Below are 24,277 nucleotides of genomic sequence, written 5' to 3'. Positions count from 1 at the left end.
TTCAGCTGACCTCTTATGCTTCCCACTAGGCATGATGACCTGAAAGAGATGCTGGACACCAACAAGGATTCCCTTAAACTGGAGGCCATGAAGAGGATTGTGGCGGTGAGAAGGGAGAAAAGGGTGTCTCGCAGGAAGGCTGGGTGTCCAAGGGCAGTTCTCCTCAGCTCCCTGTGGACTTTCCCTCATCAGTTCTGTGCTTCTTGCCTTTCTCCTTCCCCTGCCTTGACCTCACCACCCAGATGATCGCCCGTGGGAAGAACGCTTCAGACCTTTTTCCTGCAGTGGTGAAGAATGTGGCCTGTAAGAACATAGAGGTGAGCTCTTCCCAGTGAGGGGTTCTCCATCTCCACCATGCTCAGGTCACTCATAAATGTCCCAGGCATGGACACATTCAAGGATGCTCTCCCTCCACTTGAAGACTTTGTCTCATGGGCAGAAGCTGGCTAGGTGATGACATCCTGGGAGGTAGGAGTATCAGCCCCTACTGAGAAGCCCTCCAGTGAGAAACTTCTGTTCCCCAGGTGAAGAAACTTGTCTATGTGTACCTGGTACGCTATGCAGAGGAGCAGCAGGACCTGGCCCTGTTGTCTATCTCCACCTTCCAGCGTGGCCTAAAGGTTAGAGATCTCCACTTGCCACCCTAGGGTCTGGGCCTCATTGGAGTTATGTGGGAGAACAGGGCCCCAGAGGAGGCTATGAGTGTGGGAGCAGCTTTGGAGTCCTTCCTTCTTGCCAAAAGTTTGGAGGGTCAGAGACAATGTGGGCCTGGGGTTGGTTGGTTCTTAAATCCACACAGTAGAGAGAAGAGCAGGTTAACCCTGTAATTACAATTTAAGGATTTGCGAAGTACAAGAAATGCTTTAAGAACACCAATTAAACATCAACTCAAATTGGAAACCCAAAGTATATTTTTCATTAAGCTAAAATTTATAAATTGATTTTTCTTGTAAAACCTCTTTATTTCTGGTGGAACATGGCTGTTGTTTTTCAACTTTGACTGTATAGCTCTAGGTTGGGGTTGTTTAGAACTGTCCAGAGGTTATTTCTGACTGCTCCCAAAGCTCTGTATCTGAAGTCCTTGTTTGTGGGAACCAAGGATTATATTTAACCATTTCTTGCAGCATTTTTTCAATACTGCTTGCTGGCACAGTGTAGTTTATTTATTTAAAAATGGTGTGGAGCAACTGGATGTAACGTTGCTCTTCAGCTGGAAGCGATTACCCCATGTTTAATCCCAGCTGATTTCGTACTCTCATTGGATGCACTTAATTTTGCTTCCTTTTTGAGCATCCCTAACTCGTCACATGAGGGTTGAGTGCTGTAGATATACTGTGTTTACTCCAAGTGGCCTTCACCAAGCAGGTGATCCCTCGTGGGTTCAAGCCCCACACTGGGCATCAGTTATTGGAGACCCCTGCAGTAGATCCTGATCTCTTTCTCAGTGCTATGATGCATGGCGAGAAGAAAGACTTAGAGAAAGAATTAAAGAGAGGTGCAGGGAACTAGGATGGCCAGTCCTTAAGCAAGCAACAGCCCTGAACAGCCAGAACCATTGATATTTATTGGTGACACAATCATTGTTAAATTGGGGTGAGGGGACTATGTGAGGTTGTTGGGGATATGTTGCTGATGCAGGCGAGGCTTGTAAGAGAAGACACAAAGTATTCTTGTGTTAGGAATAGAACATATCAGATATAGGTTGTGGTTAATGATTAACCTTGTCTTTTTAGTTAAGAGGTTTTAATTCTGGGAGTGGAATTTTTGTTTTCCAGTACTGGGGATTAAACTCAGGATGTTGAGTTTGCAAGGCAGGTGAGGCACCACTGAGCTAATCCCCAGCCCTGGGAATGGAATTTGTGTGTGAGTCACTCTGAACTTGGCTGAGTCATGTAGGCTTTGGTTAGACTCATTTCTTAAAACAAGCCAATTTCAGGGTTCACTCTTTACAGCCTACACTGCTTATACCCTGCTTTTGGCATAGTCAACAAGGTGATCTAATGGTTTAAGAACCAACCAACCCCAAGATGGGTCCTGATTGAGGCCGGACTCTGATGGAGTATGAGCATTGAGGCAGGTGCCCATACTTGTGGCTGTCCACCTCTGAGGAGCCTATGATAATGGCTGTGTCTTTGTCCCTTTGCTGTGCTATAGCTGAATGCCTTAGCCTGGGTAATTTATAAAGACTAGTTTTATTCAGCTCAAAGATCTGAAGGCCCAAGTTTGAGGGTGCCATTTTACTAGTGGAGACTCTTCAGAGTTCTGAGGTGGCACAAAGCATCACATGGTGAGAGGGGAACATACAAGAGACAGAACCAAAAAGGCTTTTATAACAGACTTATGCTAAAGATAAGTGAATAAACCACTAATTCAGAGCCTTCCTGAATCAATCACCTTGGGTTCCTACCCTTAAGGATCCCACCTTTTCCTACTTGGTCTTCATACAATACTTGGCAGTGGGGCTTGAATTTCAATATGAGCTCTGGTGAAGACATTCAAGCCATGGCAGTTGCCTCAGTATGAATCACTGAGTCCCTGACAGTGGACAGCCCTTCAGCCTGTACCTCTACCAGTGCACAGTTGGGAGCTGTGGCCCATGGGTAGGCAGAAGTCAACCTCATGGGAAGGAGTCTGGGGCAGCGATGACCTGAACTCCTCAGCTTGGGGCAGTGCAGCCTTGGCCCTGATGGGCTCAGCTTGTCCACATGTTGGAGAAAATACTGCCTGTTCAAATCTTTTTGCCTGGAACTTGCTAGGGAGGACAGAAGGGTCTTCTGAGAACAAATGAGCTTCACCAAGAAGAAAACAGCAGTTTACTGTGCAGGAAAGTTGCCTCCACTTGGAAGTTGGCTGCTGAGGTCAGCACAGAGGACAAAATCATCTATTGTCAAAACTAACCCTATGAAAGAAAGGAAAGAAGTGGGGGGAGAGGGAGAGAAGAAAAGAAAGGAAAGGAAAGAGAGGTGGGGGGGAGGGAGGAAGGAAGGAAGGAAAAGAAAAATGGAAAAAAAAAGAGCTCTGTGAATTCTTAGTACAGTCAGTGATTCCTCTACTAGAGGTGGAACAAACCTTCTTTCTAGCACCACATACAATTGGCTTGTCCCAGATGTTGCAGTGTATGAGAAATACCCATCTTCAAATATCTGGGCCACACCTATTGTGGTAAATATCACCTGAGGCAGGAAGAAATTGAAATCAACTAAGGGTAGAAACTGTGGGAAGCTTCAAGTCCTTTCATATGGTGTGGTGGGCTGAATCCCCATACTGTTAAGCAAATTGCGAATATTCTCATCTTTTATTTTGTTCCACTCAGGACCAAGAGTTTAATTCATATATGTTAAATGCATGCATGAGTCCCCCCTGTGCATATATATAGATATAGAGATATAGATATCTGATATGCATGTTATATATCAGATTTATATATATCACATATATGTTATATATCTATATATCAGATATATGTTATATATCAGATTTTCAGCTCTGATTATAACTATTTAATCCCCTGTTCTTTTCACACTCTTATTTCAAAAACCTGTGAGAGACCCTGAACGGTCCAGCTCTTTTTTTTCATAATCCAGTAGTTCTGTAGGTTGCTGGGCAATCTGTGGTTGGCTGGCAGGAGGGGTTGACAGAAACTGCTACTACAGGATAAGGTAGAAAGCATCATCTCCTGCATATACAACTTATTCATTTGGTAAATACAGTGTGATACATTGTGCTAGAATATTTTTACCAGTCAAAACCATGGGTTTCATCTCAGATTGGTAAGTAATCTTTTGTTTGAATCAAGGTTAAGTCATTTGATGAAAATTATTCTGGAATTTTTGTTTTACATTCTCCCATAGTCTCTATAATATGCCCCTTTCCCAGTTTTTGAAAACTGAAACTTACTTAGTCCAACTCAATGCAATGATTTTGCTATAACAGTTGTCAGCAAACTTTTTGTAAAGGACCAAATGGTATTTTAGGTTTTGTAAGCCATACCATGTCAACCATATAGCTGCTCAATTTTGCCCTTGGGATGTAAAGGCATCCATAAACAAATAATCATGGCTATGTTACAATAGCTTTTTATTAATAATTAGGTAGCAGGCAGATTTGGCCAGGGGCCTGTAGCCTACCAGCCCTTGCCACTTATTTATGCATTGCTAATGAATACATATTGTTTTGCAAATGATATAATTCTATATAAGTATTCTTTTACAACTTGCTTTTTTCTTGTTACTGGTTTTTGGCTTTTCTTGTACACTGGAGCCAGTTATATTTGTCAAGGGATCCACCTTTCTGTTCTGCTTTTCTTGCACACTGGAGCCAGTTGTACTTGTCAAGGGTTCCCCTTCCTGTTGGCCCCCACTAAGTCCTGGTTTACTCTCTTAGCACACCTTATGCAAACTTCAGGTTGGCAAACAGATAACCTAGGCCTCTTTGCATCTGTCTTTGTCCAGATGATTCCTTGAATCCACAGTGAAATTCTGTATCACTGTGGAATACTTCAGTATTTCATTGGTTTAGCATTATGTCTAAGCCAGGGTGATTCTAAATTTTAATTTGTCCCTCTTGATTTTGTGTCTTCCTCTAAGATAATGATAAGCACTAGGGTGAAGACTTTGAGTCCATGGTATGTTTTTGTACTGACAGTGATTTGTTGATAAACCTTATTCCAATACATTTTTACCAGGTTGTGGGTCTGGTAACTGTATAGTCAGCCAATATTTTTCTAAATCTATTCATTAGCAAGATAAAAATTTTAGCAACTTTCATTTGCAAAGGGCTATATATGGAGATAAAATAGACCTGAACTCTGTTCCTAAAAGGCTTATGTGTTAGGTGAGGCAAAAGGCCTAATCAAAAATAGCAATACAGAAAATGCATGAGAGATTCCCATGAAGGTCTTGCTGAAATCAAGAAACACAGTGATAATATTTATCAAATATTTATCTCTAGTAAAAAAGAATTTTGTGACTATAATTTCCAAATAAAAATTTTAAAAATCTGATTGGGGGGGTACTGGGGATCAAATTTAGGACCTTGCACTTATGAAGCAGGCAGAAAGCACCACTGAACTAAATCCCAGGCCCAGAAAATCAGATTTTAACAGTTGATGTGATATGATCTGGCTCTAAGAAGATACTCATTATTTTTAAATAAATGATTCTAAACCACCTCTTTAAAAATATTTCTGTTGCGGGGTTACAATCATTTTCACCTGTAATTTATGACTGCCCATTTTCAGAAAATTGATAATATCTACCTTCTTTAGGTACCTCTCCTCTTGTCCACTATTCTCCATAATTAATACTCATTTACAGTGCTGCAGGAACCACTGCTGCCAATAGTGAAGACAGTTCTAAGCTCCATGATTGTATTACACTGTGTCCAGTTCTCTCAGCAGGTGTGCACCTGTTCTGTGTTAAACTGGGTGCCTGCACAGCCTTTTAGAGCATTTGGGGAGGGGCACATAGGGTGAACTCTGGAAGAGAAGCCACTTGCATTTGCCAGTAGTCATCTCTTCAACATCTTTTTTTTTTTTTTTTGGTGGTGGTGGGGATTGAACTCAGGTCCTTGCTCTTGCGAGACAGGCAGTGGCACTACTGAGCTAAATACCCGGCCCTGCCAGCGGTCATCTCAGTCACAAACACAGAGACTCACTGTTAAGGAACACAAGTGTTTCAGAAACTTTAGGAGTTGTGAACATTTTTCACTCCTTCCACAAGCAAAGCTGCCTCTTGTCACACCTGTTTAGGCGTGAGTTTTTTTTAGCCAGAGCCAGGAGTCAGTGCCCCAGATTTCCAGCAAGGCACATTCTTGAGCCTTAGGTCTAGAGGCCAGGAAGTAGGGGCTGGTAGTGGCAGCCAGGGACAGTGTCTTCCAGAGGTGTGGTCCCTGACATCAAGGCAGTATCTGGTGCCCTCCCAAGGCACATTCTTGAGCCTTAGGTCTAGAGGCCAGGAAGTAGGGGCTGGTAGTGGCAGCCAGGGACAGTGTCTTCCAGAGGTGTGGTCCCTGACATCAAGGCAGTATCTGGTGCCCTCCCATGGCTATCTCCACTTTTGCCCTTAGGACCCTAACCAGCTGATCCGTGCCAGTGCTCTTCGAGTCCTTTCCAGCATCCGTGTGCCCATCATTGTGCCCATCATGATGCTGGCCATCAAGGAGGCTGCCTCAGACATGTCACCCTATGTGCGGAAAACGGCTGCCCATGCTATACCAAAGCTGTACAGGTATGGCCCAGGCCTGCCTTCGCTCCACAGGGGACCAGCTCCTAAGTACCAGCCCACCCTGCCCTCTCCGGAATCTGCAGGCTGCGCTAAGTGGCTTCAGGCAGGTTGGGAACTGACAGATGGGGGACAGTGGACACAGGCCCACACCTCTTCACGGGCAGGCTGGGGTGCAGGACTGAGCATGGCCCAGGACAGGAGGGCCGAACTCGTGTCGATACTGTCTCCCACAGTTTGGACTCTGACCAGAAGGACCAGCTGATAGAAGTCATCGAGAAGCTTCTGGCCGACAAGACCACGGTGCGTGTATCCTGAGCAGACGGGGGCGAACCAGGCTCAGTCCTTCTAACCTTCCTGATCACTGTCTCCTGGGTCTGCTCCCCAGCTAGTGGCGGGCAGCGTGGTGATGGCCTTCGAGGAGGTGTGCCCCGAGCGCATTGATCTGATCCACAAGAATTACCGGAAGCTCTGCAACCTGCTGATCGACGTGGAGGAGTGGGGCCAGGTGGTCATCATCAGCATGCTCACGCGCTACGCCCGCACGCAGTTCCTGAGCCCCACGCAGAACGTGAGTGGCCATGGCCCGGGCCCTGCGGGTGGCAGGGTAACAGGAAGGCACCATGGTCCTTCTGTCCCTCCACCCCAGGAGTCCCTGCTGGAGGAGAACCCTGAAAAAGCATTCTATGGCTCTGAGGAGGACGAGGCCAAGGGCACTGGGCCGGAGGCGGCAGCCCCAGTTGCACTGCCGGCCCGCAAGCCCTACGTCATGGATCCGGACCACCGGCTTCTGCTGCGCAACACCAAGCCGCTGCTGCAGAGCCGCAGCGCCGCGGTGGTCATGGCTGTGGCGCAGCTCTACTTCCACCTGGCGCCCAAGGCGGAGGTGGGCGTCATCGCTAAGGCGCTGGTTCGCCTGCTGCGCAGCCACAGGTGCGAGGTTCCTGACCGCCCGCCCCACCCTCCTCTGGTAGCCCTGGCCCCGCCCACTGTCCCTTGACCCTGCTTCCGCCCCCCTCAGCACTCCCTCACTGGCGCAGTTCCGCCCTGTTCACTCACTGATCCTCTTCTCCCAACTGTTTGACCCTCGCTTCCGCCACACCTGCTGCCCCTTTCTCCATACGAGTGGCTCAGGGACCACTGACCTGTTTTCTCCACAGTGAGGTGCAGTATGTAGTACTCCAGAATGTGGCCACCATGTCCATCAAGCGCAGGGTGAGCATGAGACTCGACCTGGGCTGGCCTGGCCTGTCCTAGGCCTCTCTGCAGGCTGTGGGGGTGTCAGAGCCAAGGGGTCAGTAGGGCAAGATGGGGGTTGCCCTAGCCAGGCAGGGGATGGGAAAGGGGAGACCCTAGATGCAGGCTGGGAGCAGGGCTTGGACCCTGAGAGATCACTGAGGGGATATGCCCAGGGAAGAAAGGGCAGGGAGGACTGGGTGGAGAGAGGAAGATGAGGTGCTGAGAGGGACAGTGGGGAAGCTGGAAGGGTGCAGCCTGTGTTGGAGAGTGGCTGGGACTGCAGTGGGTCTCGGGCCTTTCTCTCCACAGGGAATGTTTGAGCCCTACCTGAAGAGCTTCTACATCAGGTCCACCGACCCCACCCAGATCAAGATCCTGAAGGTGAGTGATGGATGGACGGGGCATGGCTTCTCCAATCCTGCCCTCCCTCCTGCCCACTCAGGGACTCCCAGCTGCAGCCCTTACTCAGGGGCCTCAGAAGAAGGGAACTTCCCTTTCCCTCCTGCACACAGCCGCTTCCTGAGAAATGACTTGATTTGCACAGTAACCCCAGGAAAAGTTTGTTACTTTCTTTTATAACTGTAGAGTCAGGGAGGTGAGGTGATGACCAAGGGATAGTCACTGACTACTAGGTTCATACTTTTTCTCTTGTAGTTCTGTCTCTCATCCCCTTCCTGCTCCCTCAGGCTCTGGTGCAAACAGATATGACAGGAAACATGGAAGGATCCCACTCCTCCACCCCCTTCCTGCTGCAAGTTACTTCATTCAGCAACAGTTAACCCTCCTAATCCTTGGGGACATCAGCTGTGTTATCAGTCTCATTGCTAGATGAAGGGAATGAGGTGGGACAGATTAATCAGGGACTATGGCTTTGTGGAGCTCACTGTCAGTTGTCCATTTGGAAACAATAGGATTCACTAAGCAGCTAATCACAAGACAAATGTAAAAATCCCTTTATGAAGAGGCTATCTTTCCTCTACTGAGGATGGTTGGCTCCTTTGTCAAAGATGAGGTAGCTGAATATGTCTGGGATTGTTTCTGCATCTTCTAATCTATTCCATTGATCCTTGGGTCTGTTTTATTGCCAGTACTGTGCTGTTTTTATCACAGTGGCTTTGTAGTATAGTTTCAAGTTGGGGATTGTGATACCCTCTGTTATGTCTCTGTTGTCTAGAATAGCTTTTGCTATTATAGGTCTTTTCTGGTTCCTAATGAATTTTTGGATTGTTTTCTGTAGTGCTGTGAAATATACTGTTGGGATTTCAATTGGGATTGCACTGAATCTGTATAGCAATTTTGGAAGTATGGCCATTTTCACTATGTTGGTTCTTCCTACCAAAGAACAAGGGATGTCTTTCTATTTTCTTATATCTTCCTTCAGTCTATTTTTTTCAGAGTGCTGTAGTTTTCAGTGTAGAGGTCTTTTGCTTCCTTCATTAGATTGATTCCTAGATATTTTATTTTTTTGGGGGGGTGCTTTTGTATAAGGAATTCTATCCCTAATTTCTTAGTGAGTTTGTTATTTGTGTACAAGAAAGCTATTGATTTTTTAGCGTTGACCTTGTATCCAGCTACTCTACTGAATCTGTCAATTGAGTCTAAAAGTCTTTTGGCAGAGCTTTTTGCGTCTTCTATGTAGAATATCATATTGTCAGCAAATAAAGATAGTCTCTTTGATAAATTGTGTTGGGAAAACTGGATTTCAGCCTGCCAAAGATTAGAACTAGACCCCTATCTTTCACCATGCACTAAATTAAAATCAAAGTGGATTACAGAGCTAAATATTAAAACAGAAACACTAAACTTGCTGGAAGATAAGTTAGGCAGAACTCTTGAAGACATTGGCATAGGAAAAGACTTTATGAACAAATCCTCAGTAGCATGGGAACTAGCAGAAAGAATCAACAACTGGGATCTCATCTTATTAAAAAGGTTCTGCACTGCAAGAGAGACCGACAGAGCTAAGAGACAACCTACAGTGTGGGGGAAAAAATTTTACCAGCTGTTCCTCAGACAAAGGTCTACTCTCTAGAATATAAAAGAACTAAAAAAAATCATACTCCCCCAAATATAAAGATCTGATTTAAAAATGGGCATCTGAAATGAGCAGACATTTCTCAGACAAACAAGTAAAAGCAGCAAATAAATATATGAAAAATGTTTAACATCACTGGTCATTTGAGAGATGCAGATGAAAACACTGATATTCCACCTCACCCCAGAAAAAATGGCTACTATTAAGAAATCAATAACAAATGCTGGTGGGGTTGTGAGGAGAAAGAAACCCTTCTCCATTGTTGGTGGGAGTGCAGACTGGTGTAACAACTGTAAAAATTTATGTGGAAATACCTCAAAAAACTAGGATTAGAGGTCCAGGGATTTGGCTCAGTGGTTCTGCCGCCTGCCTCGCAAGGGCCTGAGTTCAATCCCCCCAAAAAACAAACCAAAAACTAGGATTAGAAGTTCCATTTGACCCAGCCATCCCTCTTCTGGGTATCTTTCCAAAAGAATTAAAAGAATCATACCACAGTGATATATGTATACCTATGTTTATAGCAGCACAGTTTGTAGTAGCTAAAACTTGGAAACAGCCCAGATGCCCATCAACTGGAGACTGGATAAAGATGTGGTTTTTCTGTTAAATGGAGTATTACTCAGCCATAAAGAATGAGAAGCTGGAGACAGTTATAGCTAAATAGATGCATATCGAGGCCATACTCTTAAGTGAAATAAATAGGACACACGTGTAAATACCAAATAGTTTATCTGGTGTTAAAAAAAAGTGTAAATGAGGTTCAAATTGTATAAAGGGAAATAGGAAGAAAAGGGCTAAAGGAGTAGGGGAAGTAGGAAGGGTAGGGGAAAGGAAAAGGGAAAAGATGGTGTTAAAAAAAAGTGTAAATGAGGTTCAAATTGTATAAAGGGAAATAGGAAGAAAAGGGCTAAAGGAGTAGGGGAAGTAGGAAGGGTAGGGGAAAGGAAAGAAGGGAAAAGAAATATGAGAAAAGGAAAAAATGGAAACAAAGTCTTTGTAAATAGGGGAGGGTAGAGGGTGTGAAGAGAGGACAGGGTTATGGGGAAAAAATAACCAAGATACATTGTGTAAAGGTATAAGATCCCAATGATGAAGGTAACCATACTGTATACCTAAAAAGTGCCAATAAACTTAATGAAAAAAATCCCTTTATAAAATATGGTAAGAAAGAAGAACTCAGAGAGAGGTATAAAATAGAATCATCTTACCTAATTGTGTCATGGAAGTTTCCCTTGAGAAGATGAGGCTCAGGTGAGGCCTGAGAAATGAACATGGGTTACCTAGTTAAAAGCCAGACAAAAAGCAGCACTCCACCCAGGGAGAACAGTGTATGCAAAGGCCCTGTAGCAGAAAGGGCATGTGATGCCAGGCATGGTAATGCAGTCCTGTAACCCTAGCACTTGGGCAGGCTGAGGTAGGTGGATCGTAAATTTAAGCCTAAGGGTTGGGGATTTAGCTAAGTGGTTCTGGCGCCTGCCTCAAAAGTGCAAGGACCCGAGTTTGATCCTTGGTACCAAAAACAAATAAATAAAATTAAGCCTACCCTGGGCAACTTAGCAACTTCATGAGACCCTGTTTCAAAATGTAAAAAAAAAAAAAAAAAAAAAAATTTTTTTTTTAAGAGCTGGAAACATAGTTTAACGTGAAGGCACTGGGTTTAATCCCTAGTACTGCCAAAAAGAAAGGAAGAAAGGACAGATTATGTGACTGTAGCATACAGGGTAATGAGGAGGGTACTTGGAGGTAAGAGGATAGCCACCAATGATCAGATCATTGAGGGACTTGCAGACCAGGGTAAAGACTTGGTGACTATCCTAAAAGCAACAGGAAGCTCTAAATTTTCCATGAAGGGGTGAAGTGTCACAATCTTACTAGGAGCCTACTCTGTCAGGATCATTTAGAAGGCAGTCTAGTCCTCTTGCATTTGAGGCAAGTTTCACGATCTGTCCCTTCGCCAGTCTGAGCCTGATGCAGGGCTGTCCCAAGGACTGTGTCCTGGTATGGAATGAAGTGAATTTGGAGTGTAACAGCATGAGCACTGGCTGCCCTGCTCACTCTGTGCTCTCCTTTCATCCCTGCAGCTGGAAGTACTGACCAATCTGGCCAATGAGACCAACATCCCTACTGTCCTACGGGAATTCCAGGTACTGGGCAGAGGGTCTCAGAGGCATTCCCGTTCAGATCCTGGGCTCCCTGATAACTGCCCCAGTGGGCCACACCTTCTCCTAAGAGCCCAGAGCAAAAGGAGTGATTATCTCAGATCCCCTTCCAGTGGGGATATTGTGGCCGAGGCTGGGGTAGCATTCCCTCTCCCAAGATTTAGTCTCTGGCATGACAAGTAGGAAGACAATAATCTTCCTGTGGGTCATGCTCAAACCTGAAGTCACCAAGGGGTCACCACCTTCTGGGACATCTCTGTCCCCATTCCACACAGACTTACATTCGAAGCATGGATAAAGACTTTGTGGCAGCCACTATCCAGGCCATTGGACGCTGTGCAACTAACATAGGCCGAGTGCGTGACACCTGCCTCAATGGCCTGGTGCAGCTTCTGTCCAACCGTGATGGTCAGTACTACCCTCTCCGTGTGCCCAGTGCTGGTGCTTTGCAAGCACCTGCATGTCTGACCCTGCTGTCTATCTAGGCACAGTGTGTGTCTGTTGGTCTGTCCGTCTCAGTTAGTGTCCAGGTATCCCTGTACCTCTGAGAGTGTCCCCGGGTGGGTCACACTCACTGTCATTCCCTAGAGCTGGTGGTTGCAGAGTCCGTAGTGGTCATTAAGAAGCTGCTGCAGATGCAGCCAGCTCAGCATGGAGAGATCATCAAACACCTGGCAAAGCTCACAGACAACATCCAGGTGAGGGAGCCCATGTTTCCCACCCCCCCATATACATATTGTCCCCATGATTTAAATACCCTACAGTCGAGTGCTGTATTCCTATCAGAATCAACTTCCAGACCTTCCACACTGCAGGGTATTCAGGGGGGAAAGAGGGAGAGAGAGGGAGATACTGGATCATGTGATCCTGGCCTTGTTGGCCAAGATTTGCCTCCCCTTTGGTTCTCTCACTGAGCTCCACAGCCAGCACCTCCACCACGTTTTCTCCCTAAAGCTCTGGCTGGCTGATCAGGCACTGCTGTGTTGAAATATTCACACTTGGCCTTCCTGAAAATTCAGGAAGAGTAACTGTGTAAGGCTTGGAGGGTACAGTGAATCCAGAAAAATGAGGCTTTTAAACCATGACTCACATTGGGGTCCTAGTGAAATGCTCAGGAAGAGGGGAGATGCTCTCCCAGACATGCTCAACTTCCTGTGCCCCTCCCCCTGCTCCTCCCAGTTCCAGACAACAACCTGGCAATCCCCTTTGCCACCCACACTGCCACATTTACCCTGGTCCTAACTCCTCTCCCATACCCACAGGTGCCCATGGCACGAGCCAGCATCCTATGGCTCATTGGTGAGTACTGTGAGCATATCCCCAAGATTGCACCTGATGTTCTGAGAAAAATGGCCAAGTCGTTCACTGCAGAAGAGGACATTGTCAAGCTGCAAGTCATCAACCTGGCTGCCAAGCTCTACCTGACTAACTCTAAGCAGGTAAAGATTGACAGATGTGCCCCCATTCTCTGGTCCCCAGAAACTGCCCTAGGCAGTATTCCTTGGGCTCTCCCCAGACTTGCCTGAACTCCAGCCTCTCTGAAAGGAGGACCCGGGGCAGGTGGCTCGTCTGCCCAGCTAACCAGGGTCACCCAGTTGTCTGGCTATTCTGGCGAGACAGGCCTGCTGTCTTCCTGTAGGAGTGTCCCTGTCAGCCACTTTCAGAAGGGGGGCTGTGAAGAATCACACTTGCTTGCCTGGGACTAAGGGAAGGGGCCCGCAGTGACCAGCATTGATGGGAGAATGTGCATCCCAGGAGATGTGGGCTGTGCTTCCAATCAAAGCAGAGTGGTGCTAGGCCAGATGGTGCCAGAGAAGAGGGGCAGTCTGTGCTCAGGCTGGTATGGTGACCACTGTCACTCCCTAGGTGACATGCTACAAAAGTCAGTATAGCCAAGGATGAGGCTTAATTGAGCAGAAACATTAGAGCGTTAAACACCTCTTGGGTGTTTGGCATCTCCTAAGATGGCACTTGGGTAGTCTTAAGCATAAAGCATAATGTGCAGGGCTTTTCAGGGGATCAGAGGCACCAAACACCACCATAGCTCTACCTTCACTATCCCATTGGGTTAACAAACTGCTGTGTCTGTGAAAACCTGGCTTGTGTCTGCTTTTGTAAAATTCTGCAAAGTTTTTCTGTGGCTGCTTTTGTGCCATAGTGGCAGAGCTGACAGGTTAAAACAGCCTGTATGACCCACAAAGCCTAAGATAATTTTCTCTGGCCCTTTATAGAAAATGGTCGTGAGTCCTTAAAAGAAAAGACCTGGGTCACTTGGGAGGCTGAGGCAGGAGGATTTCTGTGAGTTGGAGGCCAGCCTGGTCTACATAGTGAATTCAGGGCCAGCCTGTACTACAAAAGGAGACCCTGCCTCAAAAAATAAGACAAAACAAAACAGAAAAAAGAGAAAATACCTGGGTTGTGGGCTGGGGTTTGGAGCGGGGCTGTGCCTGCCCAGCCTGAAGGTGGCCCCTTTGCAGTTCCACAGGAGTCTTTGGATGGTGGCACATGGCTTCTTCGGTGGCTACTGTGATTTTTGGTGGCTACTGGGGGTCCCAGGGACTCAAGCTGGCTAAGCAGGGACTCCAGGTGCTGGGACTCTTATCAGGACCCAGAAAGGACAGCAGCTAGACGTGGGGGCAACAAGGCACTGGACCCATGGATGCTAGGATTATAGGGAAGCAGATGAAGAAAGAGAAGGTAGAGTCAAAGCGGCATAGGGCAGTGTTCAGCCATCAGCCAGTTGTCTTTGTGCTGCCTTTATTCAGATGGAGGAAGGAGAAGGTTGATGAAGCAGCTTGGGTCGGGGAGATGCGGGGAGGGAGCCCTCCTGGCCAGGACTTAGCAGGTCCCAAGCCCCAGGATGCTGAGTGAGGCTAGCACGTTTCACCAGCCTGGCCAGGCCACATGGCATTTTCCAATATTGTCACTGTTAGCTACATGAGCATTTGTTCATTCATCTAGCACATGTTTTCATGTTTCCTGCCTACTGCTTACTTGGCACTTGGCTGTGCCCTGAGATGACAATGAATGAGACATGTTTACCTCCAACTACTCATAGTCAAGTAGGAGAATAGCACAAAATAGACTTTTTAAACAGAGCAAGAACTGTAGTCCAAGGCAAGACACTAGTGGTCCAGCTCCCATCCAACACCCAGGGTGTGCTGTCCAGACAGATAACCCAGACCCAAGGTGGGTCTTTACGGGGGACGGGCTGCTTAGAATGGTCCCTTGACTCAGTGCAGAGAACTTTTGTCCCCTCTTTCTTTCCAGGCTGTCTGAGGGTGGTAGAGAAAGAGAAAGCCCTGTATACTAGGAAGGATGCAGTCAGGATGTACATGTGGCTGTCTTTGTAAAACAACAGTGGAGCTTACACCCATCCAGGGACCAAGGTGGTGGCCTTCACCTGCTGCAAGGCCTTGGCAGCCACAGTCATCCCCCCACATTCATGGCCCTACTGTGTGCCAGGTCCCAGCCAGGCTGAAGTCAAGGACATGCCCAAGGTGAACTGAATTCTGTGGGAAGATGCCCCTGAAGACTCAATAGAGGGAATGGTAGTGAAAGCAGGCATCATAGGCACCTGAGTATAGCACAAGGGGCAACTGCCTAGGTGAGATGTGTGGGAGAAGGGTCCCGCAGGTCTGCAGCGGGAGCTATGACCTCTTGCCTGTCTTCCTCTATGGTGCATGGAAGAGGGTAATAAACTCTACAGAATTAAAAAAAAAAACTTATAATTTTTGCATTATGCAGGTGCTCATCACAGAACATTTAGAAAATCCAGAAAAGTACTAATTAAAAAGTTTAAATTATCCATAAGTCTTAGAAAAAGTATATATATTTGTGGGGCAGGGTTATGAGAGATTGAACCTAGGAGTGCTGAGCTATATCCTCAGCCCCATTTTTTTTTTTAGAAAGGGTCTCATTAAGTTGCCCAGGCTGCCCTTGAACTTGTGGTGCTCTGGTATCACCTTCCTGACTAGATGAGACTGTGGGAATGCATCACCACACTTGGCCCACTTAGAAAAATGTAATATTTTCTTAGCTTTAAAAATGTTTGATGCCTATATATAATAATTCAGAGCTGTACATTTGTGAGTTGTTTATTATTTTAATTTTTTTCCTTCTAAAACTTTCATGTTTAGAAAGCTTTCAAGGGCTGGGGATTTAGCTCAGTGGTTCTGCTGCCTGCTTCGCAAGTGCAGGGACCCAAGTTCAATCTCTGATACCAACAGAAAAAAAAAAAGCATTTAACATTAACATGTCACTTTTTTATTTAATACTGTAATTTCCTCAAAATTTTGCTGTTTACACATTTTAAAAATCATTATATTACTTTTGTATTGCATTTTAATAAATTGCCACAAATTTGGTGACCTAAGGCAACATGTCTGTATGTTCTCACAGTTTCTGTGGGCCAGGAGCCCAGGTAGGGGCAAGGCTGCCATCAAGATGTTGGCCATAGCTGGATTCTCACCTGGAGGCTCCTCTGGAGAGGGGCTGACTGCCAAGCTCACATGGTGGCAGGATTCAGCTCCTTGTGGTTATAGGGCCAAGGGCCTGGCTTCTTGCTGGATGTCATCTGAAGGTGACCCTCAGCTTCTAGTGGCTGCCTATAGCTTCTTCCACATGGCCTCCCAGTGTGGCCCCTTATTTCTTTAAAGCCACAGGGCAGAAAGTCTCTTGAGCCAGTCTGCTAACAAAACAGTCTTCTGTCCTCATCACCATGGCCATGTTCTTCTGGTCAGAAACCAGCCTTGGGTTCTACCTCCACGCAGCAGAAGTGTTCATACAATGCAGGGAGGACCCTAAAATCCATCTAGGACTTACTCTAAATAGTGCATGAGAAGAGGATGTATTTTGTGTTTTTTGAAGAGTTATTTTTTCAGCACGACTTAGTAAGTGGTTGCAGATGGTAGGTCTGTTGGCAGAGATTCCCGAAAGGGGGTCTGGGTCCCCATGTAACATTCCCTGTAGCAGCTGGGGCTGGCTGGTTATTTGGGCCTTGCTGGGTTTTTGGTGCTCCAGAACATGTCCCCTAGGCCCTCCTGTGCAGCCTGAAATTCCTGTACATCCTAAGTGATAGAAGGTCCTAGTGGTACAGGCTGGATGCCATCATCCCTAGGGACCAGGTCCTCAGTATGGGAAAGGCTGATGAGTTGTTATAGGCAGATCCTGCAGTGTGGAAGGGGTGGACCAGCCTCTTCTTATATTGGCTATTGTTAAGGCTGTGGCAGACTGATCAAAGTCCTGAGCTAGTTTTTCTAGAATGAGTTCTCATGTTTCATGAACTGAGAAGTCTGTGGAAAAAGACACAATGCTAAACTAAAAGGGGGTCACCTGAAGTTTGCTAATGGGTCATGTTGATAAGGGTGTTCACTTGGTTCTGGTCAAGGGAGGGGCAGGTCTGTGATGAAGCCATTTGATGACAAATATTTTCATGTTTTTATTTATTTACTCACCACTTCTGGGAATAGAACGAAGGGTCTTCACACTGAGCTGTATCTCTAGGCCTTTTTTTATTTAATTTTTAATTTTGAGGCAGGGTCTCTCTAAGTCACTGCCCAGAATAGACTCAAACTTGTAATCCTCTTTTCTCAGCCTCCTGGAGTGCTTGGATTATAGGTATATGCCACCACATCCTGTTCTATTTTCATATCTTTAAATCCATTGTATCAGGGAACTATGGGGTAGGAAATATGTAGCTGTGAGTAACCATACTGATATGCTGCAAGGGACTGAACTGAATGAGAGGCTACTGAAGTCCCTGTGGGCTGTGTTGTAGGTAGGAGTGGAGTCAGGCTCCCTAAAGTGATGTGGGTAGCTGTGCCATAGCAGCCACTCTCGTTCTGGACCAGCACCTGGTGAGCTGTCCCTCAAGGATGACTGCCTCATGGCCCTACTGAGTAGCTAGGTCAGTCACACCCAATGCTGGATATAACAGCGTGTCGTCGTAAACTTCAGGAAGACTAGGGCAGTCCCTAGTCTGGGACTGCTGGGCCCTGTGACCCTCTGCACTCTGGTATCGGTGACTTGGTGGTTTTGATCTTGGTCCCTTGAGATGTGGACATGGAGACATGGGTCATGGCAGCCCTGTATGTTGGCACAGAAGCTGTGGTGGAGGCAGACAGGTGGGGCTGCAGTGGTCTGAGTCTGGGCACAGCACTGATGAGCACCTCAGCCAGGAAGAAGTCACTCCATGGTTCTGCTTCCCTTTTGTGAAACAAGGCAGTAGCACACACCTCTGAAAAAGATGCAAGGTTAATGGGAGCACATGGAGCATCAAGCACAATGCTCAGCACCACAAGTTTCCTCATCAGTGGTAGCTCTGCCCCTGAGGTCACATAAAACCTGGTTAGACCAGGCCTAGATCAGGGCAGAAACCAGGACCATGGGTCCTCACATGACTTCGGACTGTGAAGCCCACCTGCAGTTTGCTCTGATCGCATTAGCAACTTCAGGGGAAGGTCAGGACCTCCAAGACCACTAGGCTGCTCAGACTTTCTATGGGTTGATAGGGGGCATCTCCTGCCAAATGGACCCTTTTATCCATCTCTTTTTGTTGTCTAGTTTCCCTATGGGTGGCAGGAGGACAAACTGAGTTCCAGCAGAATGCTCCATCCTCTACTCAGTCATCCCAGGGTGGAGACAGATAGACCAGGCCTGGGGGTGGGGGAGTGGGGCCCAGAAGGAAGAGAATTTAAAAGAGCAACCTCTTCTGTTGGCTCAAAGCAGTTGTGAGAGTCAGAGGTAGGAGCCCTGAGCCCTGGCAGTAGGAAAGGAAAGTTGGATGAGAAGCTGGTGAGGAGAAGCTCTGCCTGGAGCTTCCTGCCAGAAGAAGCTGAACCTGAGCCTGCTGTGTCCTGCCCTCTCAGCCGGCTGCCTGTTCTATGATGTGCACTGCCTACATTTCCCCAGACCAAGCTGCTGACCCAGTATGTGCTGAGCCTGGCCAAGTACGACCAGAACTATGATATCCGTGACCGAGCGCGCTTCACCAGGCAGCTCATTGTCCCCTCCGAGCAGGGAGGGGCCCTCAGCCGCCACGCCAAGAAGCTCTTCCTGGCACCTAAGCCAGCTCCAGTCTTGGAATCCTCCTTCAAAGGTAGGAGCTGAAACTAGGGGTAGCCTCTGGAAGCATATCAGAACTGAGTAGGACCCCAGCCTTTGCCCCTGGGCACCAGGCTTCTGCAGGCAGAACATCTAGTGAGATGCTAGTGCTGGTCCCTTTGCTTCTCCTGTGGCACCCAGGGTCCACTATCCCCACCCCAGCTACTGCCAACGCTGTCTCACCTGTGTGTCTGCCTCCCTGTCAGATTTGAAGTCTTGGGTCCTCTGCTCCCTGGCTCCCCTTTCTGTCTGCCTCACTAGGCAAACTCTAGGTGTGAGAATCTTGTTGAATGCCAAGGGCCCAGGAAAGCAGAAAGTAAAACAGCATAGAAGAAAGAGGCGAATGCATTAGGGTCTTAAGAACACAGCTTCATGCGCCAAGTGCCAAGTCACTTGAGGTTAGCCATAATTTGCAATCCCTGGCCTTCAGCCTCACCTCTATTCCTGGGCCTGGCCAAGAGGGGAGCATCCTCTGGACCCCAGGAACCAAAGCCAGGAACTTGCACAGGGGAGAAGCTGAACTCTCCAGGTTCTTTTTCATTCTTTTCCCTGGACTCCAGGAATAAGGAAAATGGAGTGGCGGGGGAGAGCAGCTTTTAAACCTTGTCAGAAGGGCAGGAGTCCCTCTTTGGCCAACACCATCTTCACCTGCAGGTGTCTGGGCTGACCTCGTACACCACCAGCCCAACTTCTAACCTTGACTGCCCTTCATGGGGTCCAGAGCCAGGCGAGATGTGCCTCCTCCTCTATGACCCGAGCTGGCCAGCCTCTCATTCATAGCTGTCGTCCCATCTCCTGACCCTGGCCTCCCTCCCATACCTGACTGTGCCCTGGAAGTGATCGCCCCACATGTTGGCCTCTCCACCAACCAGAGCAGACAAGCCAACAGCATCTCTGGGCCAGCAACTCCTGCCCACCGCTGCAGTCCATCTGCCCCACTCCTTGGTCCCTGCCCTGTCCTTCCAGCACAGTGGCCTGCAAGAACCAGTAGGGGATGTATCGATTTTCTCCTGCTATCCCAGCGAGGGAGTCCCAACCAGAGTCACTACCCAGGACAGCTCTAGGACATTTTTCACCGCTGCTGCTGTCCTGACTTTAAACCTTTCTTCAGACCGGGACCACTTTCAGCTGGGCTCACTGTCCCACCTGCTCAATGCCAAGGCCACAGGCTACCAAGAGCTCCCGGACTGGCCGGAAGAAGCCCCTGACCCATCTGTGCGCAATGTGGAGGTCAGCAAAGGCATGGGATGGATTGGGGGGGTGTGTGGTGGGGGACAGGAAGCAGGGAGCCCTGGCAGTGCTGCTAGCCCTCCTGACAGCCTCCTACACACAGGAAGAAGATCTCTCCCTTATTGAGACCCACGTGGGCCTGTTGGGTGAATACACTGAGGTCCCCATGTGTGCTGTGTTCTCCCCTCCCACCTGTGTGCTATACCTTGCCTTCCTAATACACAGTTTACCCCTCTGTGGACAGTGTCCCCTCCACTCTATGGACTAGGTCTCTCTCTACCTCCCCTACTCCATTCCCTTTTGGGGACAGGACCACGTAGGGCCTGAAGTGTGATGAAGGATGAGAAGGGCCTGTCCTTTTCTTCCCCACTCTAACCTTGAGGAAATAAGCCTCCTTGCCTCATCTCCAGGTACCAGAATGGACCAAGTGCTCAAATCGGGAGAAGAGGAAGGAGAAGGAAAAACCCTTCTACTCAGACTCTGAGGGGGAGTCAGGCCCCACAGAGTCTGCAGACAGTGGTGAGATGGACAGAGGCTCCTGTGGATGTGTGTGATCATGGGCAGGGGACACCACTGTGAGGGCTGTATGTGTTTTTGTGCCCATTCCCAGCTGAATGTGCGCAGGTGCAGCACCTCCTCTTTTCCTGTGGACCCATCTGTGTCCTTGTCATACCCAGTTGGCATCCAGGGCCAGGAGGAGGTGATGAGGACTTAAGTTTCAGGGCCATCTGAAGCTGGGAGGCCTGACACTTGTCTCTTCATAGAGCCCGAGTCTGAGAGTGAGTCAGAAAGTAAAAGCAGCAGCGAGAGTGGCTCTGAGGAGTCCAGCAGTGAGTCGGATGAGGACCAGGATGAGGATGAGGAGAAGGGGAGAGGCAGCAAGAGGTAAGGCACAACTAGCCAGGTGGTTGATGGGATTCAGGGTCTCCCCTGGGAAAGAAAGACAGAAGTCCAGGCTAACAGTCTCCCAGGAGGCTCTGAGTGCCTCCCAAGTTGCTGAAGGCCAGCAGTTCCAGGTTCCCATGGCCACCTTCATTATTCCCAGCTTCCCTTGCTCTTCTGTGAGGCAGGCTGGGCCTGAGCCCACTTTCCACTCTCCTCCAGTGAGCAGAGTGAGGAGGAAGGTGAAAAGAGGAAGAAGAGGAAAAAGATGCCGGCAGAGCACGGAGAAGGTTCATCCTCAGATGAGGGCAGTGATTCCAGTAGCAGCTCCTCAGAGTCCGAGATGACCTCGGAGTCCGCAGAGGAGCAGGCAGAGCCTGCCTCGTGGAGGAAGAAAACAGTAAGGACCTATGGGGCCCCCCTACCCTCTGGCCCAGCCCAGACGCCTGGAACAGACTGGGGTGCACCCCTGCACATACTCTCTGCCCACTCTTCTTTCAGCCTCCTAGCAGCAAGAGTGTTCCTGCAGCCAAGGAAGTCTCCCTGCTGGACCTAGAGGACTGTGAGCTGGCTGGGGAAGTCGTGGGGGAAGGAGGCCTGGGGATGTGACTCGGAGGTCTGCGGTTGGGGTCTAGAGTGGTGCAGTATTTTACAGGGAGAGGCCAGCCTTGTGTGCCATGCTGTCCGTGGTACTGAATGTGCCTCCTTGCGACCCAATGCAAGCCAACTCCACCTGCGGCTCCTGCATCACAGGCTTCCTTGTCTCCTCACAGACACCACTCCCAGTGCCCAGCCTGTGTCTCCTCCCGCAGTTGTTTCCACTAGTCTAGCTACTGACCTGGAGGGCCTGACACTCACAGACTCCTCTCTGGTACCCTCTGTGAGTAGGACTGGGAAGGGACAGGGCTGGGGCAGGGTCCTATCTCTGTCACATTCTATAACGTGTGGGGAGGTGTAGTGGAGGGATGACCCTAGGCAGAGGCAGGCTGGGTGACTGTCCCCTCCTCTCACATCTGTACTCTTCCTCCACTCCAGCTGCTGAGCCCAGTGCCAGGAGTGGAGAGGCAGGAGCTGCTGCACCGGGTAGCTGGCGAGGGCCTGGCTGTGGACTATGCCTTCAGCCGCCAGCCTTTCCCTGGGGACCCCCACATGGTGTCTGTGCATATCTATTTCTCTAACAACTCTGAGACCCCCATCAAAGGCCTGCATGTGGGCACCCCTAAACTGCCTGCAGGGATCAGCATCCAAGAATTTCCTGAAATAGGTACAGGAGGACTTTGGGTGGGTCCGGGTGGCACTCCTGGGCATGGTCAATATTTCTGTGGCTGATTGTGGCCTCTTTGAGCCAAGCTAGGGGCACAGGTGTGGCACCTAACATGATCCATGCTCTGGTTGATAATGAGGAAAAAAGCAAGTTCACATCAGGGCAGGAGGTACCTGCAGCAGAAGCTTGAAGCCTTAGCTGTTTCAGGCCTGACTTAAGCAGGGTGAAGGAAGGTGTGTAGATTTAGGAGAGTGATGAGTCATCTCCCAGGGTCTAGAAAGCAGGGTTCCATGGAGGGCGGTCAGCCGTGGGGAAAAATGAGACCAACCTGGTTCCAGGCCTCTCAGGTGATGGTTGCCCCCCATAACTTCACAGAGTCACTGGCACCTGGAGAATCTGCCACTGCCATAATGGGCATCAATTTCTGTGACTCAACCCAGGCAGCTAACTTCCAGCTGTGGTACGTGTGCAGCTCGTGGTAGGGTGGTAGGGTGGCAGGGTGGCAGGGTGGGCTGGAGAGGGCTGGGGGAAAAGGAACAGAGGGTGGGTGGGGCAGTGGCGGGGCTGGTGGCCTGGCAGCCTTGTCAAGGCCAAGGTCCACACTTGTGCCCTGCCTTCAGGTGAAGCAGGGGCATGGGAGGGGAGATACTGGTCTCACTCCCTCTCCATCTTCTTGCTAGCACCCAGACTCGGCAGTTCTACGTCTCTATTCAGCCCCCTGTTGGGGAGTTGATGGCCCCTGTGTTCTTGAGTGAGAATGAGTTCAAGAAGGAACAAGGTAAGTGCTCCATGGGCAAGGGGTGGGAGCCCCACTAAGCCTGCCATGCACAGGTCAGGTTGGAACCCTGGCTCCTCCATGTAGAGGGAGGCCTTGCCTCCAGTAAAGCCTATGCAGGGACCAGGGAGAGGTGTCAGCTCTCTGAAGGAGGTGAAGGGGAAGCAGCTGAGGGAGGAGAGGGGCTGAGGAGAAGGCTGGTGGTGGGCAGGAGTGCAGAGGACAGCATCCCTCAGGCTGCCTGGAGCTTGGGCATGGAGAGGTCAGCATGTGGGGTAAGGGGGTTACTGTGAAGGCTTGGGGCTTCAGGGGCTACTGACGTGGAGGTGAAGTTGGGAGCCCAGCAACTGTTACCTTTTGGGGCTGGGAAGATGCTGGTGTGGGTTGGAGACCACCCAGAAAAGACCAGGTGTGGGGGACCTCTGAGAACTGTCTGGTCCCCAGGTCCACTGGCCACTCCTAAGGGGATGGTGGCCCCAGTGTCTACCAGTGGCAAGTAGCAAATCAGTCCCTGATCAACATTATGGACAAAGCCTGGGCCAGGTCTGTGAGAGAATTACCCTTCCCCAAAGCTAAGGAGGGACCCTGGCTGCCTATATCCCAACCTGGTCCAGCCTGGAACCTGAGGATAATGTTTGTTAAGCAGATGCAGGACTGGCTTTTCTGCTACTGCCACCTCTGCTTTCACCATGACTTTTGTCCCCAGGAAAGCTGACAGGCATGAATGAGATCACTGAGAAACTCATGCTGCCAGACTCCTGTCGGAGTGACCACATTGTGGTACAAAAAGTGACTGCCACTGCCAATCTGGGCCGCGTCCCTTGTGGGACATCTGATGAGTACAGGTACTGGTGCTTGCAGGGACTGGCTGGAAGGGTGGCCCTGACCCCCAGTGGCCAAGCCCTTTCCAATCCCCTCTTCTCCGGCCACTTCAGGTTTGCAGGGAGGACACTCACCAGCAGGAGCCTGGTCCTGCTGACCCTGGACACCCAGCCAGCTGGTGCTGCTCAGGTGATAGTCAACAGTGAGAAGATGGTGATTGGCACCATGCTGGTGAAGGACGTGATCCAAGCTCTGACCCAGTGACTCCCAAATGCTGTGAGGCTGTGACCTCGTCAGTCCTCACTTGTGCCTCCTCCAGGACATCTGGACTGTCACCCCCTCCCCCATCCTGTCAGCCTCCTAATGCCAGATAGCACCTGGGGAGGTCCCCTCGTTAGTGTTTTCCAGTCTCCCTCATTCCGGAGTGACCTGTGCAGAGGAAGACAGTAGTTGCTCCCTTCAGCCCTCCAAGCTTTCTGTAATATTTATGTTGCAAGATACCAATAAATCATCCTCCCTAGACATTGGCTTAACTGTCCAGATGGG

General features: G+C 49.0%; 1 protein-coding gene across 1 annotated transcript; it reads left to right on the top strand.

The window, feature by feature from the left end:
- On the top strand, nucleotides 1-24,277 carry Ap3b2 (adaptor related protein complex 3 subunit beta 2). Its single transcript, XM_010621155.2, has 25 exons — nucleotides 1-105; nucleotides 243-317; nucleotides 525-620; nucleotides 6,067-6,227; nucleotides 6,458-6,524; nucleotides 6,610-6,792; nucleotides 6,871-7,154; nucleotides 7,382-7,436; nucleotides 7,770-7,841; nucleotides 11,577-11,639; nucleotides 11,930-12,062; nucleotides 12,243-12,352; nucleotides 12,917-13,093; nucleotides 18,567-18,753; nucleotides 19,870-19,988; nucleotides 20,399-20,507; nucleotides 20,753-20,873; nucleotides 21,093-21,270; nucleotides 21,372-21,432; nucleotides 21,644-21,750; nucleotides 21,906-22,134; nucleotides 22,510-22,594; nucleotides 22,815-22,912; nucleotides 23,616-23,754; nucleotides 23,845-24,277. Exons 1-25 carry the CDS (start codon nucleotides 16-18, stop codon nucleotides 23,993-23,995), a joined length of 3,150 nt encoding a protein of 1,049 aa, XP_010619457.2. The 5' UTR covers nucleotides 1-15; the 3' UTR covers nucleotides 23,996-24,277.

This window comes from Fukomys damarensis, unplaced genomic scaffold, assembly GCF_012274545.1.
Source record: "Fukomys damarensis isolate Sample0158 unplaced genomic scaffold, DMR_v1.0_HiC HiC_scaffold_7, whole genome shotgun sequence".
NCBI classification, from domain to species: Eukaryota; Metazoa; Chordata; class Mammalia; order Rodentia; family Bathyergidae; genus Fukomys; species Fukomys damarensis.
Note: the sequence above shows the minus strand (reverse complement) of the source record. Positions and strands in the feature narration are given on the sequence as shown.